At 32.8% G+C, this 19459-nt stretch overlaps 1 protein-coding gene across 1 annotated transcript; it reads left to right on the top strand.

The window, feature by feature from the left end:
• The first annotated feature begins 7567 nt into the window (after window positions 1–7567).
• LOC141666776 (shaggy-related protein kinase eta-like) lies at window positions 7568–13111 on the top strand. The gene is made up of 13 exons (XM_074472957.1): window positions 7568–7818; window positions 8966–9211; window positions 9334–9426; window positions 9700–9759; window positions 9910–10182; window positions 10284–10358; window positions 10756–10812; window positions 10886–11026; window positions 11402–11452; window positions 11544–11639; window positions 11781–11864; window positions 12382–12484; window positions 12602–13111. The coding sequence occupies exons 1-13, from the start codon at window positions 7759–7761 to the stop codon at window positions 12661–12663; spliced, it is 1401 nt and encodes a 466-aa protein (XP_074329058.1). The 5' UTR covers window positions 7568–7758; the 3' UTR covers window positions 12664–13111.
• The last annotated feature ends 6348 nt before the right edge of the window (window positions 13112–19459 follow it).

Below are 19459 nucleotides of genomic sequence, written 5' to 3' on the forward strand. Positions count from 1 at the left end.
TTGCACTCGTTACTTTTGTGAAGCGTGTAATTTTTTTTTGAAAAATGAAAATAATTTAATAATGAAAAGCCATACGGCATCTACATATATGATCGAAATTGAATAAACGCATAATTATATCGCTGTTGAATCCTTCCTTCTTGTATAGACAAACAAGCGATTTTTTGAAGTGATATCTACATGATTTAATCCTCCAATTGTTGTTTTGAGCAATCGGCCACAAATTATTCACCATAAAAACTTTTATCACCGAATTAACACCATGAAAATTCCGCAGATCTGTAATCTCGAACATGATGAACTGCAAACAAATCAAATAAAACCAAACTCTCACAAGGAGAGACAAACAAAACCCCAAATAAATTGAGAAATTATTGAAGATTAACAAGAGATGAACTAACAATAATAAAAAGAAAAAGAGATCGGGGCGTTCCACCGGTGAAAGCTGATGGAAGCAAGAGATGAACTAACAATAATAAAAAGAAGAAGAGATCGGGGTTTTCCACCGGTAAAAGCCGATGGAAGCCTCTCGGAGATGATAGGGAGGTTATTTCAAGATTGAGAGAATGTTAGGGTTTCGGGTTTACTTTCAAGGTTCGTAGGAGGAAAGTATTATGCTTCAACAAAATGGCGCAGGATTCTCCCCGCTAACCTATGTTTTTAACAAATTTGTTATTTTGTGAAGCATGTATTAGGAGTATAATTATTTTCTTAATAACATTATTTGATTTTTGTGAGCGAAATACTTTAATACGACTATTTTATTCACGCTAAGTTTTGAATTTTCGACATCACATAAAAAGAACGATATAGATTCGCGGGGAGCTTCGGAGTGCGGAGAAAAGTGGGGGCGGCTAGGTCTGTTAAGTATATAAGGAGGTGCATTTATTGAGTTTTGCAGTCTCTTTTGGAAGAGAGGCTCCCATTGCATTTAATGCTGCAACTCGTGAGAATTTGTTTCACAAAAATTTTGAAATTTTGAGTTATAAACTTATAATGTTGCATTTGAATCTTTTTAAAATAATAGAGTTAAATCAAAAAAATATATTTCTTGTTGGTATTATAAATTTATTGATTTCTACCTGTTATTTTTCTGTAAATTTGATTTTTCACTTGAAATATCCAGTATTAAGTAAAATGTAATGAATTGATTTCTGATTGAAAAATAAATTGTAGATTTGAAATTTTTGTTAAAAAAATATAATATGATTTTTTGAATCATGTAAAATGGAGTTAAAATGAGTGAGATATTTTTAAATTCATAACCAAACTTTGAGCATTAATATTCTACTCATATTGACTCCATTTTACATAATTTGAGAATATATTTTACATATTTTTTGCACAAAAAATTCAAATATATAACTGGTTTTCGGACTGGAAATCAATCATATAACGTTAACACGAGGATATCTAAAATGAAAAGTCATCAAATATACTGGATTATCAGCTGTATAAGCTAGAGCAGCCAATTTCGTACATAATACGATAACACGACACGAAAAATAACGTGTTGGGTTGATATTTTTGGTATATGAACCCGAAAATACACGGATGAATTTAATGTCGGTTTTGGATTTACCCTTAGGTACACGATACAAAACGAAAATACACGAAATAAATAAATATATTTATAATAATAATATAAATAAATATATCTTACAATAATATTTACATATACAGTTAAAACTCTTTAAAGTAATAGGGTCACGACTAAAAAATATATTACTTTAATGAGTTTATTATTTTATCGAAAGTAAATATACACTGTGTCTATTATGTTCAGACCGGAGAAAAGTATTATTTTAGCGAGATTATTATTTTATCGATGATTACTTCATCGAGATTTAACTGTAATTTTTACAAAAAATAGATCCAAAATAGGTTTAAATTTATATTTCACAAAACTTGAATGTACTTTAGTTTGTATGACACTAAAGACTCGAGTAGTAAAAGCAAAATATTTAGATTAAATTATATTTATTTTTAATTTATTATTAAATTTAAATTACACGAAACACGACACGAAATGTACACGAACATAAAATGAAACAAATCCTTAACGGTTCGGATTTGGGTTAAGTGTTCATGGCACAAAACACGAAAATATATGATATAAAAATACATAAAACAAATGAATCACAGATCTAGTAGTATAAGCCAACAGAAATAGATGATACAAGCGGAAAAAATTAATTTTAGGATGGTATGATAGAAAATATACCTTTATATTAAAACTGTGAACAGGTGTTAATGTACTGCAGCAGACAAAGAAATGCATGGGTATGTAATAAGTAGGTGTGAATAGAGCCGGCCAAAAGAGCGGTTTGGATCGGCCCGCTCGTTATTCGGCTCGCCGGAAATTCGTACAGTTCGCCTCGAAACGTGCCGAGTCACTATTCGGATCGAACCGTTAGTTAAAACGAACCGACCACGAGTTAATAATCTGAAAACCGGAACCGGACCGTAACCGGACCGGCCCGACCCGCTTTAACCGCCAACGACTTTGCAAGCACGAACCGGCACGGCTCGCCAAATACGTCTGAATTCGCCAAACTCGCCTGAATTCGCCTGAACTCGCCTGAATTCGCCTGAACGAACCGCTCGCATTCGCCTAACTCGGCTCGCATTCGCCTAACTCAGCTCGCATTCGTATAACTCGCCTAACTCGCCTAACTCGCCTAATTCACGAGTCGATCCCGGGTTATCACTTTATCAAACCGGCACGACTCGGCTCGGCTCGTTCACTTCTACGTGCCGTTCACGAGTTACTGGCTAATTGATTCGGCTCGCTTGAAACTCGGCACGGCCCGGACGGCCCGACCGTCTGGCCACCTCTAGGTGTGAAGCCTTGTGCATTGCTTTGTCTTTTGGAGTCCATCCATATGCATTGTCTGTATACACACAAAGTGGTCCTAATTTAGTCCCGAATATGAAACATTTCACATAATTCATTCAAAATATCAACCCCATACACACACTGACACACACACATGTATCACACACACTAATATGAATCCATTGAAATTATAGTCATTCGGGTCCATCAAAATCACCAACTTGGTTTTTTCAATCAAGCCATGGAATTTGGACTCGTGTGTCCACTTCAATCAGATGAATCTGGAATAAAATTCTTATTCCTTTCAAAATCTATCTAGAGATAAAAAAAATATGTGTGCATATGTAGTGTAGTGCGAAATAATGTTTCGTTTAGGTCAAATATTTTGGATGGTATTGACCTAGTATAATCAACGGAAGAACACGAAAAAGAACGTAGTAGGCTGAAATCCCGACCGAACTTGCGCATCACGCAAATTAAGATAAATGACCAAAAATGCTAATTTTTCTATTTTTTTTACGATTTTACTGTCCTGTGATATTTTTTTGTAAAAATATGAAATCAACCAATATCAAACAGACATGCAACTACTTAACTACTCAAATTGAGTTTTTTTATTGCATGAGCTTGCATGTACTTGCAGAAATTCGTCGAATATTGCATCTAGTTGAATCAAGTTGCAAAAAGTCGTATTTTGCCAAAAAAAATAAAAAAATTGAAAAATAGTATTTTTACAAATAAAAAAGTATTTTTCAAATATTTTTAAAAAATAATACTCCTTCCGTCCCTCCCAATTGTTATCGTTTCTAAGAGAATCGCCGAGCGCATTTTAAGATGAATAAAAAGTATGGTTTTATAATTTTTTTTAAAAAATTTCTTTTTTTGAATAAAGGTTTAAACATTCTATTTTATTCAGAAAAAGAAAATTTAAAAAAAATTTATAGAACTATATTTTATATTCATCTTAAAATGTGTGTCGGACACTCTCTCATAAATGATAACAATTGGCCGGAACTGAGGGAGTAATAATTTTGCAAAAAAAATAATTTAATCTTGGATATTTTTTTAAAAAACCGTAAAGTTTATTTATTTACAATCCCAACTGACTAAAACTTATTATATATGTAATTTTCTTTGATATGGATAAATGAGTATGGTTTATCCATGTTAGTAGTGAGAATGGTGCCAATTAAGTCCAAGAAAAGGATATGTTACCAACATAGGGCATAGGAAAAAAGGCACTTGGGGGCCTCAAGGTATTTGAATTTTTTTTTTCCTTGATATTTTTGAATTTTCTACATGTAATTAACCAAACAACTATTGTGATTGTGATCATTGGACATTAATGCAGTGATTATGATCACTAGTCAAAGTTCAAAATATGTACAGGAAGTCTTGTCAATAGTTTTTAAGAGGAGACTGACTGTTACATGTACTCGTTGGTTACTAAATGCGTAAGACCGGACTTTAGGAACTTATCATCGTAAATGACATTCGAATTTAAGCATGGATCATGACATTGGGTTCTAGGATTAGTCGAGGTGGCTGGACATGAGCCGGGAATTCATCATTATTAAAAAATAAAAGTAATTAAATGAAATTAAACATATCAAAGTTAGTAATTTTTTTTATCGTAAATAACCAGTAGCCATACTACCTTTGGTGTGCAATGGATAAACCCTACGGGTTCACGCAATAATTTACAAACCACGTGAATCAAGGTAAATCGCATTTAAGTGACAGACTCTGATTGAGGAGACATAATCATAAATTTTCCTCATGTGAAAATCGAACCTGTGACCAAGAAAAATAGTTATCCCTTCTTTAACCAACTGAGTCAACTACAAAATTCGATATATAACATACTCCCTCCATCCCAATTTATCTGTCTTATTTGACTTTTGATGGTCAAATTAACTCAACTTTGACTGTAAATAAAAAATTATTTTTTTATTATTTTGAAAAATTAAATATACATATTAAAGTAGATTAAACATACTTTCTAATGATATAATTTTTATAAATATTTTCGATAACGTACTATGTGAAATTTTTGGTAAAAATTTGGTCAATTTGATCGCAAAAAGTCAAATAAGACAGATAAATTGGGACAGGGGAAGTATAAATTTTGTCAAAATTGGAGTTCAATTTAGGTTTACATCCACTTGACCAACTTGTTAGATCAATACTAAATTTCTGGGGTTCAACAAACCCCAGCCAATTATGTAAAATTGACCCTCCATGCATGTCTAATTCAATGGACTGCTGATCTGCTAGTTACAAAAGTGAGACTTTGTCATACTGATAAAAGTATAAAAGTAATATGTTGAATTAGTGCCAGTCCTAAAGGCTGCATTACTCACAAGACATGCAAAAAGTTGATAAGTGCGAATGCTCAGCTTTTAAAATCTTTTTTAGTCCCGGCTATCATGACTGATTTTTATTCCATGATCAAACCAGAAAATCAAAAGTTAATAAATAGTACTCCCTCCGTCCCATCGAGAAGTATACATTTAATTTGGACACGGAGGTTAAAAAAAATGAAATGTTGAGAGAAAAAGTAAGAAAAGTGGGTAAAGTGGTGGAGTTAATCAATATTTAATGTATAAAGTTAGTATAGTGGAAGAAAATAGTGAATATGAGTGAGTGTAGTTAATTTTTATATTATAAAATTTTTACTATTTTTGGTAAATTTTGAAATTTAGAGAAATGAATGGGACACCCCAAAAAGGAAAGTGTAGAGAAATGAATGAGATAGAGGGAGTAAGGTTTTTTGAAAAATATCGAAGTCTAAAAATATTTTTGTAAAAAAATTATCGTTTTTTTAAAAAATTGCATACAATTTTTCAACTTTTTTGTTTGCAAAAATACGTTTTTTTGCAATTAGAATGAATTGGATGAAATTTTCGACGAGTTTCTGTAATCTCATGCTACCTCAAATACAATAAAAAAAACTCGATCCAGTAGTTGCAAATATTCTTATTTTTGGTTGATTCCGTATTTTTGTAAAAAAAAAAATCAGAAAATAGTAAAATTGCAAAAAATAGCTTAAAAAAGTTAGTATTTTTGTTAATTTTTCTAAATAATAATAATAATAAACACGGTTTTAATTTATATTTACTAAACAAGATATAATCTTGACTTGTGTGAATTGATGTTATTTTTTATTTAGTTAAACTTAAACAATTTGTTATTAATTAATTAAACAAGATATAAATTGATGTTATTTTTCATATAAACTAATAAGTTTGATTTCTAGATATCGCATATCGCTTGATTGTCTCCGTACGAAGACCGGCCATTTAATTTATTTTATAAGTTTTACAACTAGTCAGAACGGATTAACTCAAGATTCTGTAATAATTTTGGAGCATTTTTTTGTCAAGAATAATTTTGGAGTTTTTAACTAACTTATTATTTATTCATGAATTTTATTTAGATATAAGCTTTTGCTTACTCCAAATGTGATGCATGTGATTGGACCTTTACGAAGAAAGAGGCCCATATAGTGACTTGGACTGGTTATTTGTAAGCCCAACTTGTAGGTCTTGTCTTCACTTGGGCTCCTGGTGGGCTTGGACTTGAACAGAGGCCATATCACTAATTGTAATTTTTTTTTCTGGCAAAAAAAAACATTGAACAAACTAATCATGAATTGGATAATTATATATTAAAAGTCCAATTAAAGTCAAATTTATTCTAAATTTAGTAAAATAATATAATAAAATATTGATACTCATGGTTGATAGGATGTCTCTTTTTTAGTACTCGTACTTTATTGTTAATTTTGATTTTGATTGTTTGAATTTAAAATAAATATATATTTTGATAAATATGACTCATAATCTTATAAAAATATATATATTTTAAAAAAAATATCTAGTCATAGTACAAATGCATGACCTGAGACTACAGGTGATAAATATCACTTGAGCTATCATAAAGTCTAATTATCTAATTTTTTTAAGCATTCGTTTTCTCAAAATTTATCATCAATAAGTATGATTATAAATACGCTAAATGAGAACTAATTGCTTAAGGTATCAATTTATGATTTGTCGGACAATTTTTAAGAGTTGAATAATTTATTGGTGATTTATTTGCGATTAAAAATATCGGTCATATATTTTTGATCGATTTATCCAGAATTTTGAAAAATCTACCTATCTCTATAACAGAATTACTAACCTAATTATTATACAAATTTTTAATAACTAGAAAATGTATAACTATTTGTTTAAACAAGACATAGTATCATAAAAAAACAAGTCTCTGGTCTAGTTATTATACAATTTTTTTATAAACAGAACACATATAACTATTTGTTTAAACAAGTCTCTAATATTGGTAAAAAAACAAGTATGTGACACTTATTTCATGTGAAATATATTTAAACGAATTTAATTTATTTAAAAAGATTTCTATCTATATTATTATTATCATATTATAATAACCGGATTGTGATATAATTTGGTATGCCTTATTTTGATTGATTTGGTTATTCCTATTTATAACCGTCGAATCTTTTTAATCAAGTGATCAGGATCATTGAATTCCAATACTAAAAAAATATACCGTCCTCAAACTCTCATGTTCAAACCCTAATTACCCTAATTTTATTACCAAGTTTTGTTGCCGATTTTATTACCCTAATTTCCAAATCGATTCTATTTGTATTTGACAAGTAAAAATTGGAAACTGAATTTGCACCCAGAGCCTAAAACACAATGAAATCCAAACCCCAATAAATAAAACGAACCAAATAAAAAATCTCGCTAATATCATCATCTCGCTGGCGAGAGAGATAGAGAGAGAGAGATTGCTTGCTTTCTCTCTCCCCTTCTGTTATACTTCTTGTTCATCATCTGATTAAATTGAACAATTAGAGTCTCATTAATTGACAATCAACCTCAACAATAATGAATGTTATGCGCCGTATCAAAAGCATTGCTTCTGGCCGCTCCTCCGTCTCAGATCTTGTAATCTCTCTCTCTCTCTCTCTCCCGTTATCTCTCTCTCTCTCCCCCTCTCTCTCTCCCTCTCTCTCTCTCTCTCTCTCTCTCTCTCTCTCTATTTTCACTAGTTTTAATAGTTTAGATTGAATTTGAATTTATTGTAAATTATGTTTGATTGATTGTGTGTAAAGTGTAGTTGTTAATTAGTTTGGAGTGTGATCACAGTTTAGCTGAATTTAGCTGTATTTAACTTTCGAGACACGGTAGAGTTTGAATTTGATGACAATTTAGGTGGTGAGGAGAGAGTTGGTGATTGTAATTGTGGTTTTGTTGTGTTTGAAAAAAAGTTTGTATTTATGTGCGGTGTGGATATTGGTTTGTAGGATTGCGGGAATGGTGATTAGTTTTGTAGGGTTAGAAGGGGTTTCGCGCCAATGTGGTGTCAACGCGTGTTATTGTATATGTAAGTTTATGGAACCGGACAATAATGTAGGGGTTGTAAAAGTGGAAAAAATGAGAGCTTATTGGTTTTATTAGTATATGTCATGTACTCGTGTACAAATCTTACAATGATGATGCTTTCCTTGCTAACGTTGTCTTACGGTTGTCGCTATTCCCTACGTGTAATGAGGAGAAAATTGCAGTATTTTGTAGAAATTTTCACACTTGTTATGGAAAAGCCCTAGATTTTTAATATAAGCCACAGAACTACAGATTTATCCCTTACCTTATATTTGAAGAAACTGCTGCTCGGAGATTTTTTTTCCTTATTTCCCTGTCTGGAAATTAACATTCCGCATAAAGTGGCCCATAAATTACACTGCTGAGTATATCATTTAGAAACTCTGAATGATTATAGTCATTTAAACAAAAAGCTTGATTTGATTCAGCTTATCTTCGAGATAACAGAGCTGATATTTATTAATCTCATCCAACTTCATTGAATATTTGTTGATTTTTTTCTTGGAACGCTATTCTAGAGTAATGAAATATTGCAATACAACTTCCCTTACAAAGTTATAATGCTTGGTTCTTATTTATTTTTTTTTATAATTTTTTTTCTTTAGATCTTAAGTTTAAAAGATCTGAAGGGAGCACCCTATTTGCTACCCAGTATACTGTAACAAGGCAATCTATAGCCCATATGCTTATATATGTATAACAATTTTAGGGCGGAGATTCTACTGTAAAGAGGGTAAAAGCTGAGCAGGAAGGGAACTCTGCTGAATCTCAGACAAGTGAGACATTTACCACTTCAGTAGATCAACATATTGACTATGTAGCTACAGGAAGTTCAGCAAGCACATCCAATATGTATTCTATTGCTAGACCTGAGCAATCAGACCATGATCAACTTCCGAATAGGATGCGTGGAATGGAGATTACAGACAATAAATCTGACAATCATGATGAAAAGGTGAAAACTTCTTATGTTTATGTCTTAGAAGGTTTATTTATTTATTCTGGGCCCCTTCTGTTTTCTCAAGGAGAAAACTTCTTATGTTTGAAATAGTTTTGTTTATTTGATTTGTATTGCAGGATATTGAAGCCACAGTAGTTAGTGGTCATGGAACAGATACTGGTCAGACAATTGTAACTTTGATGGGAGATCCAAATGGGGAACATAAACAGGTGATTATGCGTAATGAGTTTTCCTAATTCAATGCTTATGCTGTTGCTTTCATTCTCGAGAGACCATCACTAACGTCAAAATGCTGGTTGTTCCTTTGCTTTCATGCTATTATGTTTTTTGATCAGTCATATTCTTTCATTTTAAGAATGGGATGATGTACAAGATTAACATATATTCTGCTTGTAACATTTTTCTGCTGAGGAAATTCGTGCTTATTTAACTACAGATAAACTATTTGGAAGATTGATTTAAATATTATCTGCTTGTTTCAGACCATGTCTTATATGGCGGAGCGTGTGGTTGGTACTGGTTCATTTGGTGTCGTATATCAGGTGCGTAGAATTGAAGACTTCGTTTCTTTTGAAGCCGAATAAGTGACATCGTTTGATTTGGATAATTAAGACCTGGTTAAAAAAACTTTCAATTGTCCCCATAAATTGTTTTCATGCAATCCCTCTTGTTCTTATGTTTAATTCTTTTAGGCCAAGTGCCTGGAAAATGGTGAAGCTGTTGCTATAAAGAAGGTGCTGCAGGATAGGAGATATAAGAACAGAGAACTTCAGATCATGCGCTTACTTCGACACCCAAATGTTGTTCAGCTTCTCAGCTATTTCTATTCAACTACTGAAATAGATGAAGTGTATCTAAATCTTGTGCTCGAGTATGTCCCTAAAACAGTGCACCGAATTTCAACACACTATAGCCGGCAAAACCAACGGGTGCCCGTTCTATATGTTCAATTGTACGCATACCAGGTATTACTAAGTTATGTTAAGAAGCTGATGATTTTGATGGCCGTGTACTTACAGCTTAGTATTGCTAAATTTACTATGAAATTGATTATACTCTTTTGCAGATTTGCCGTGCTCTTAACTATATGCATAATGTTGTCGGTGTATGTCATCGTGATATTAAACCACAAAATCTGTTGGTAATTTTTTCACCTCATGTTTCTATATTCCATAACCAAATTGCGTTATTGCTCATCATGTGGTGCAGAGTTTGTAAATTATGTCACATGTGTAGTGTGTTATGATGTGATTGTGACTATTATTTCTGCAGCAAATTTAGTTTCCTATTTTAAGGTTAACATTAACTGTTCAAGCCTGTGCTTAAGAAGTATGATTAACAGAGGAAGTTAAATCATTTTGTCCAGAATTGCATGAACATTCCTTTTGTTTGTTACTATGTTCAAGAATTATAGATAAAAAAGCTAGAAGTTGGTGGAAGTATAGTTATTTTGAGTTGTTTCATTTTTACTACATCCAAAGACACAAGACTTCTTGTTTACTGATTTTTTCGAATCTGATGGTAGTTTTTTGCCACAGGTCAATCCTCAGACTCATCAGCTGAAGCTGTGTGATTTTGGAAGTGCAAAGAAATTGGTAAGTTTATATGCAAAAGAGAATATAATTCTATTTTTTAGGGGCTATTGTGAATTTTTTGGTTTTATTGCAGATGCCAGGTGAACCAAATATATCATACATCTGCTCACGGTATTATAGAGCACCAGAATTGATCTTTGGGGCTACAGAATATACTACTGCAATTGATATGTGGTCTGCTGGTTGTGTTTTAGCAGAGCTTCTATTGGGTCGGGTAGGTGCACAATATTATATCATAAGTACACCTCAGTAAAATGTTAATTGAAATAGTTATCTAACCGAAAAAAATATTCGGTGCTTTAACTTTGTGCTTGATAGAGTAAACTAAGATTGTCAAATGGGGATACAATTCTAAATGTTCAATCCCTTTTTGGCCTTTGCAACACTTATTTGAGTAGGTGCTACTATTTGAGGTAGCACAAGTTCTGTAAGGCACTAAATAGATAGATAGCAAGGATTAGGGAGAAGCCAAAGTTGTTACGATTTATAAAACATGACTAGCCAATAGGGCTTATTTCTTGGTGGGTGATTTTTTAACATGTGGTGATGTTTGAAGCTATTTTAATTTGCATTCTTTTTTGCACGCCAGCCTCTTTTTCCTGGGGAAAGTGGAGCTGATCAGTTGGTTGAGATCATCAAGGTATTTATTAATTTTTTTTCACAGTTTTTTTTCCCTGCATATTAGTAATCTATCTGCATCTCTTTCTAATTGAACGTCTCCAATATACTAGATTTTAGGTACACCAACCAGAGAAGAAGTAAAATGTATGAACCCAAATTATACTGAATTCAGGTTGCCACAGATAAAAGCTCATCCATGGCATAAGGTTTGTGAATAATCTGTGAATTAATATGATCTTTAATTGTATCAAATCTTCCTGGCAGAGTTGTACATGGTTGGTGCATTATCTGTCTTTGTGCAAGTTGATACACAAAGAAGAAAACTGAACATAGCTATATAATTGTAGGTGTTTAACAAGCGATTGCCTGCTGACGCAGTTGATCTTATATCAAGAATGCTTCAGTATTCACCAAATTTACGATGTAATCCAGTAAGAACCTTTTCTTTTCTTCTTTTGTATCTATTATATGAGTTGTTTTTTATAATCAGTTCCCTGAATGTTTTCTTTTAGTATCTAATTCTTGGTCATCTTGGTGCATAAGTATATGTATGTATGTATGAGTTATCATAATCTGTTCATAATAGCCATTAGGTCTCTGGTCAAGCAATTGTGAATCGTGATTCTAACCCATAACTGTAATTCAGATGTTATTGTTTATCATTTAATTAGTGACACAGTCAAAATAGTCTTGTAGATGTTCAGTAGTAAGGAATGGAAGTCTGAACCATACGAGTGTCAAAGTTTTGAAAATGTCTAATTTCTCGATCTACTTGGACCCTGCATCCATGTTTACACTTGTGGCTTCGGTACTTCCCTCTAGAGACGAGTGCATGTAATACATGCAACATTAGTTAAAGGAGGGCCTACTTTATAGTAGACTTCTTTGAATTCTTCCAACAGATGGATCTTGTTAAAAGCAGTTTTACATTTACATCTTGAATTTCAGCTGGAGGCTTGTGCACACCCGTTCTTTGATGATTTAAGGAAAGCAGATGCATGCTTACTTAATGGCCATCCGTTGCCGCCTCTATTTGATTTCACACCTCAAGGTAAGCATTTTTCAATTGTCCTGCATTTGTCTTACAGGACTTATGCAACAAATTTTTTTTTTGCTAACTTGCAACATTGTTTTTAATTGTAAATAAAACCATGGTAAATTTTGTCAGAGTTGACAGCTGCATCTCCTGAACTATGCGAACGTCTCGTTCCCGACCATGGAAAGAAATGAAGTTGCAACCAATAATTATATCCGCAGGCATTGTAAATTTAGTTCTTCCATGTTTTATATGAGAGTGCTGCTTTGCAGCTGTAGAGGAGGCATCATTGTTTAGTCTTCCATGGATTCTTGACGATGAAATGATTGCTTCAACCCTTATAGCCGTGCGCTTATCCATATTGATGAAGAGAATGGTGCAGGTATTGGGGGTTACCTTAACTGCACATTCTTCGTCTTGAGGTTTAATATAGATGTAATTTGTACTTCTTTCTGCATGCCTCATCTGTTGTATATGAGTGTTTTTTCTTGTAATTTTTTTTTCTTTATAAGCACATAGATCACTCTTAGTTTTGTTTTAATTTTTTATTACCCTCTATTATTAGAGTGGATGCCCGAGAAAGAATGAGGATGTAATATCGATATTTACTTTTTATATATTTGCATAGATGTTTTTGTCGGAGATATTTCCATAGATGCTTAACAGAACCATACTCCACATGAATGGCTCATGTTATGTGAATGCAATTTTTGTAGTGTTTATGTGATACTAAATGGAATTTGATTATAAATTTTTGCTCTTGGCTCCCATATCTTAGTAAATAGTTTATTATGAAATACTGATGAAAGAATTAACAGTTAGTTATTTTTGTTTTAAGCATCATGTAAAGAAACTAGAATGTCACAAATCTAGTGTTTGCATGTTATGCTAATGCATCTTAAAAATGTGTGATTTTCAGATAGTTCGTTAGGCAATTGTTTTTAATCGGATAAATGAATAACTTTGAGATCATAAGATTGTATTTGTTATTTGTATTCATCTATGGAGTTCAAAAATATATTGTCTATTATATTGGGACTAGAAAATATTAGTTCATAACTTCGTTTATGGTAGTGCCTGGATATTTTTATTTTTTTTTTGTTTTTTTACAGGTAAGCGCTTTCAAATCACAGTACATGTTAACTATGAACCGCACACAATGTTAATGCAAAATATAAATAGTTAAAATTAAATAAACTCATTTTTCTGAAATTGGCATTATTAGGTAGCAACTTAACGGAAATTGTCATACTAGGCACCTACTTCTAAGTTCTAAATATAGTATATCATTCAATTTTTGAAATTTAAATGAAATAACGTTTTTGCTTAAATTTAATATCAACTATTTTTCCAAAAACATAGTGCTTTTTATTTAATTAAATTTTCTGAATCATTACAATATACCACTAGAAAATTCACAAAGATCTTGGATTTGATAAAAAAAATCTTAATAAATTGTATACTTTTTTGCTAAATACTAGTAACAAATTAATATTTTCATCAATATAAAATTGAATTGTACTTGATAATTGATTCTATTTTCAATGAAGGTGACTCAGATCACTTTTGTCTATTAAAAATAATTATGTTTTTTTGTGGCTAACATCATTTTTGTCAAGTGTAATTAGTGAATTTTACAAGTTTAATTTATCAATTTTTAGTAAAACTAAAATAATAACTAAACGAGCACGGTTGAATAGGCTCTGTTTGGGAGTGCCGTTGAAAACTGTTGTGCAGTGACAAAAAGTGCGGGTGTAAAAAGTACTATAAAAAAATAGATTAGTGTTTGATATTTTTTTTTAATTTATACATATTTTGAGATATAATATATAAAAATAATGTTTTTGAGAAGGTTTGATGGTGAAATTGACAGCTATTTTCTGCAAAAGCTGAAAACAGTTTTTTTTTCCGGTTTTTTCCAAATTTTGACAGCTTTTCAGCAAAAAACTCGCTGCTGTAGCTGTCTGCAACAGTAATATCATAAAAGGGCCTAAGTTAAATGGCTAAGAGTTTATCATCTGTCGACCCCCGGTTCTGGATTCGATCCTCGCTCACCCAAAAATTTATAAGAACGTACACTCATTTGTAAGGATATAATCAAATTTGTCAAAAAAATAATAACTAAATGTTATAATTGATTGTAATTTTTAAGTCAATGGTAAAATAGTAAAGCTAGTCTTAGAAGTAGAAATTTTGATAATGTATTTAATGTTTTTATTCTTCAACTTGGCTATAAATACATGGCTTTGGTTAATGAAAATTTGCACCAAGCATCTTAAAAATATGCCCTCTATCTCCCTCCGATTATCATTCTTTTCCTCTCAGATTTAGTAGCCCCTTCTAAAATTAAAGCTAGTATATTACAACACGTTATCAACACGAAGCCTTGCCGAAACTGAGAAGGTATAATTTTAATTTAAATATACATATATATGAGTAGACGTGGTTACACCCTCTACATATAATTCAAATATATATAATCGGAGTAGACGTGGTTACACCCTCTACTAATAATTTAAATATATATGGCCGGAGCACCGCCTATTAAAATTATTTTACGGTACCATTTAATTTTGGGTAATACCGAATTATAGTGGGAACCTTAATTTATAAATTGCATACTTATCGGATAATAATTTTTTTTTGCCCCTAACTAACTTATGCAGGATTGTCCACTTTAATTTATTATTGGTCGGAGATAACCTGCATACGTAGATGTCCGTATGACGGGTGAAAATTCATTTGTCATTTTATATATAGATTTATTTATAATATCAATGATAATAATGATATATACATTGATTATTGCGTACTTGTTAACACACCCGATTAACTAGGATTTTATGTAATATTTACATTGATGAATTAAAATTTAATAATTTTCATGTTAATTCAGATTTAGTATGACAAATATTACAAGCTTGTCGTTCGTTGCCTTGGACATTTCTGGCGATAATTATTTATCATGGGTACAAGATGTAAAGTTGCACTTGGGTTCAAAGAAATTAAGCGATATAATAAAGGCAGAAAATAAATCCACAGCCGAAGAAAACTTTACCTCTATAATTTTTCTCCGACACCACATGCATGAAGATTTAAAATCTGAGTACTTAGAAGTCGAGGATCCCTTTATTTTATGGGAAAATCTAAAGGATAAGTTCGATCACCAGAAACTAGTTTATCTACCTGCAGCTGAAAATGATTGGGCTAATTTAAGACTTCAGGATTTTAAGAGTGTCCGAGCATATAACTCTGCTTTGTTCAAAATAAGTTCCAGGCTTATTATGTGTGGTGAGAAAGTTACGGAAAAAAGAAAAATCGATAAAACACTATCAACTTTTCACCCCAACAATATCAACTTAGCAGAGATGTACATGGAGCGAAAATTTACTAAGTTCGGGGATCTTCTATCAACTCTCCTCGTTGCTAAATAGAATCATGAATTGGTGATTAAGAATCATCAATCCCGTCCAACAGGATCTGCCCCATTACCTGAAGTAAATAACATGTCATTCCAGCAATATGTACGTGGAAAAGGGTATAGAGGTGGACGGGGCCAAGGGCGGTACCGTGGACGAGGTCGGAGCCACGGACATTTTCGTCCATATAACAACTTTGGTCACCGGAAGTGGCAATCTGAATCACAGAGTAAAAGAAAGGCACCACGAGGAGGAAAAACTGAAAATATTTGCTATAGGTGCGGCATGGATGGGCACTGGACACATAATTGTCATGCCCCAGATCATCTTGTTAAGCTATACCAATCTTCACAAAAATCAAAAGAGAAAATGGTAGAAACAAATTTCGCCAACAATAACATAGATGATTTCCCGAGAATCACAACTGGAGGAATAAACATTAATGGTCCGAATGAACCTAACGAAACTCCCATATGGGAGGCTGAAGATTAGTTTCATATAATTACTATAGTAGTGTGTATTGTGTGCTTTATTTTGTTTGAACTATGTAGTGTGTTTTGTTCTTATCAAATAAATTATGTTTCTTAATTATATACAGAATGGATTCTGAAGATATATGCATTGCTGATTGTGGTACAACTCATACGATTCTACAGAACCGAAAATATTTTACCCAAATAACCAAAACCGAAACTCAAGTCGGAACGATTTCCGGCATATCTAATATAATCGAAGGTTTTGGAAAAGCTAGTTTTATCCTCCCTAATGGTACTCACATACACATTCCAAATGCATTATATTCTAGCAAGTCTACTAGAAATCTTCTTAGTTTTAAAGATATCCGACTCAATGATTTTCACATCGAAACTACCTCTGAGGCTGATAGAGAATATCTTCTTATTACTTCCGCTAATTCTACAAACAAGAAAATCTTAGAAAAGTTTCACTCACTTTTCTCAGGATTATATATGATGAAAATTAGAACTATTGAGTCACACAATGTCATTGCTTCCAAACTTATAGATCCAAAATCTTTTACACTTTGGTATGAAAGATTAGGCCATCCTGGCGTCTCTATGATGCGTCGTATTATAGAGAATTCTACTGGTCATCCTCTTAAAGATTTTAAAGTTCTTTCCAACAATGACCTTCCATGTTCAGCATGTTCTTTAGGAAAATTGATTACTCGACCATCCCCTACTAAAGTTCAGCTTGAAAACCCAACTTTTCTAGAAAGGATCCAAGAAGACATATGTGGACCTATACACCCATCATCTGGCCCATTTAGGTACTTCATGGTATTAATCGATGCCTCAACTAGATGGTCTCATGTTTGTCTTCTCTCAACTCGTAATGATGCTTTTGCAAAATTACTTGCCCAAATAATCAAATTACGAGCTCAATTCCCAGATCATTGCATTAAGTCAATTCGTTTAGATAATGCCGGCGAATTCACATATGCAACTTTTGTCGACTATTGCATGTCTGTAGGAATCTCAGTTGAACACCCAGTTCCTCATGTACATACACAAAATGGGTTAGCCGAGTCCTTTATCAAAAGACTCCAACTTATTGCAAGACCGCTGTTGTTGAAAGCAAAATTACCTACATCTATTTGGGGTCACGCAATACTTCATGCTGCTAATATTATTAGGATTAGACCAACTTCCTACAATCAACATTCTCCGCTACAACTGGTACTTGGTCAAGTTCCTAATATTTCTCACTTCAAAGTTTTCGGAAGTGCTGTATATGTACCGATTGCTCCACCACAAAGATCGAAGATGGGAGCTCAAAGAAGAGTGGGTATCTACGTTGGTTTTGATTCCACATCTATAATTAGATATCTAGAGCCTCTAACCGGAGACTTATTTACCGCAAGATATGCAGATTGTCATCTTGACGAGTCTATGTTTCCTCCCTTAGGGGGAGATAAACATTCAATAAAGTTAATCCTGACATAACATGAAATGCATCAGAATTATATTTTCTAGATCCACGTACCGGTCAATGCGAACTTGAAGTTAAAAGAATTATTCATATGCAAAATATCGCAAACCAAATGCCTGACGCATTTAACGATTCTAGAAATATAACTAAATCTCATATACCTGCAGTAAATACTCCAGCTAGAATAGATATACCAATTCAAAAATCAGATACAAAAGAATTGGTTACAGAATCAAAGCCACGCCTGAAGCGTGGTAGACCGGTCGGTGCAAAAGATGTTGCACCACGAAAAAGAAAAATAAAGAAAATTCCCCCTGAAGTGGCACATGCTCCAGAAGAAGCAAATACCCCTGAAGTGGTATTATCTCCTGAAGAGATTCCAGTCCCTGAAGATACGGGGTTAAACAATCACGAAATTTCAATAAATTATGTGTATGATATGAAATTATGGGATCGAAGTAAAGCCATAATCGATGATGTATTTGTGTATTCCGCAGCATTGGATGTAGACATAAATTTTGATCCTGAACCACAAAGTGTGGATGAATGTCGTCGAAGAAAAGATTGGCCAAAATGGAAAGACGCAATCAAAACATAATTAAATTCATTACGTAAAAGAGAAGTATTTGGACCTGTTGTCCAAACACCAATCGGTGTGAATCCTGTTGGGAATAAATGAGTATTCATAAGAAAACAAAATGAAAAGAATGAAATTATGAGATATAAAGCCCGACTTGTAGCACAGGGGTTTTCTCAAAGGCCTGGAATTGATTATCAAGAGACATACTCGCCAGTGATGGATGAAATTACTTTTCGTTTTATATTAGGTATGGCATCTAAAGAAAAATTGGAAACACGTCTTATGGACGTCGTTACTGCATAACTATATGGTTCACTTGATAGTGAAATTTTTATGAAAATCCCAGAAGGGTTAAAAATGGATGAGTTCAATAAACCTCGTCATATATACTCCATTAAACTTCAACGATCATTGTATGGGCTGAAACAATCTGGTCATATGTGGTATAACAGACTAAGTCGTTATTTACAAAAGAATGGGTATATTAGTAACCAAATTTCTCCACGTGTTTTTATCAAAAAATCACAATCTGGTTTTGTGATTATTGCTGTATATGTGGATGATTTAAATCTTGTAGGAACAACTACGGAGGTTAATAATGCTGTCATATACTTAAAAACAGAGTTTGAAATGAAAGATCTTGGAAGGACAAAATATTGTCTTGAGATACAAGTCGAGCACTTGTCAACATGAATTTTCCTCCACCAATCCACATATACAGAAAAGGTTTTGAACAGATTTTACATGGATAAATCTCATCCATTAACTACTCCAATGGTGGTTAGATCTTTAGAGCCTGATAAAGATCCATTTCGACCACGAGAAGACGATGAAGAGGTTCTTGGTCCTGAAATCCCATATCTAGGTGCAATTGGTGCACTTATGTATCTTACAAATAATACAAGGCCAGATATTGCATTTGCTGTGAATTTATTGGCTAGATTTAGCTCTACTCCGATGTACAGACATTGGAATGGGATCAAACATATATTTCGTTATCTTCGTGGAACAACAGACTTTGGATTATTCTTCCCGAAAAAA

Source organism: Apium graveolens, chromosome 6 (assembly GCF_009905375.1).
Source record: "Apium graveolens cultivar Ventura chromosome 6, ASM990537v1, whole genome shotgun sequence".
Taxonomy (NCBI): Eukaryota; Viridiplantae; Streptophyta; class Magnoliopsida; order Apiales; family Apiaceae; genus Apium; species Apium graveolens.

Excerpts from the sequence above, each read along its gene's own strand:
- LOC141666776 (XM_074472957.1), top strand. The coding sequence starts at position 7,759 with ATGAATGTTATGCGCCGTATCAAAAGCATTGCTTCTGGCCGCTCCTCC. Across the intron at positions 9,427-9,699 it reads CAAATGGGGAACATAAACAG|ACCATGTCTTATATGGCGGA; the intron begins GTGATTATGCGT and ends TGCTTGTTTCAG. Across the intron at positions 11,640-11,780 it reads AAGCTCATCCATGGCATAAG|GTGTTTAACAAGCGATTGCC; the intron begins GTTTGTGAATAA and ends ATATAATTGTAG.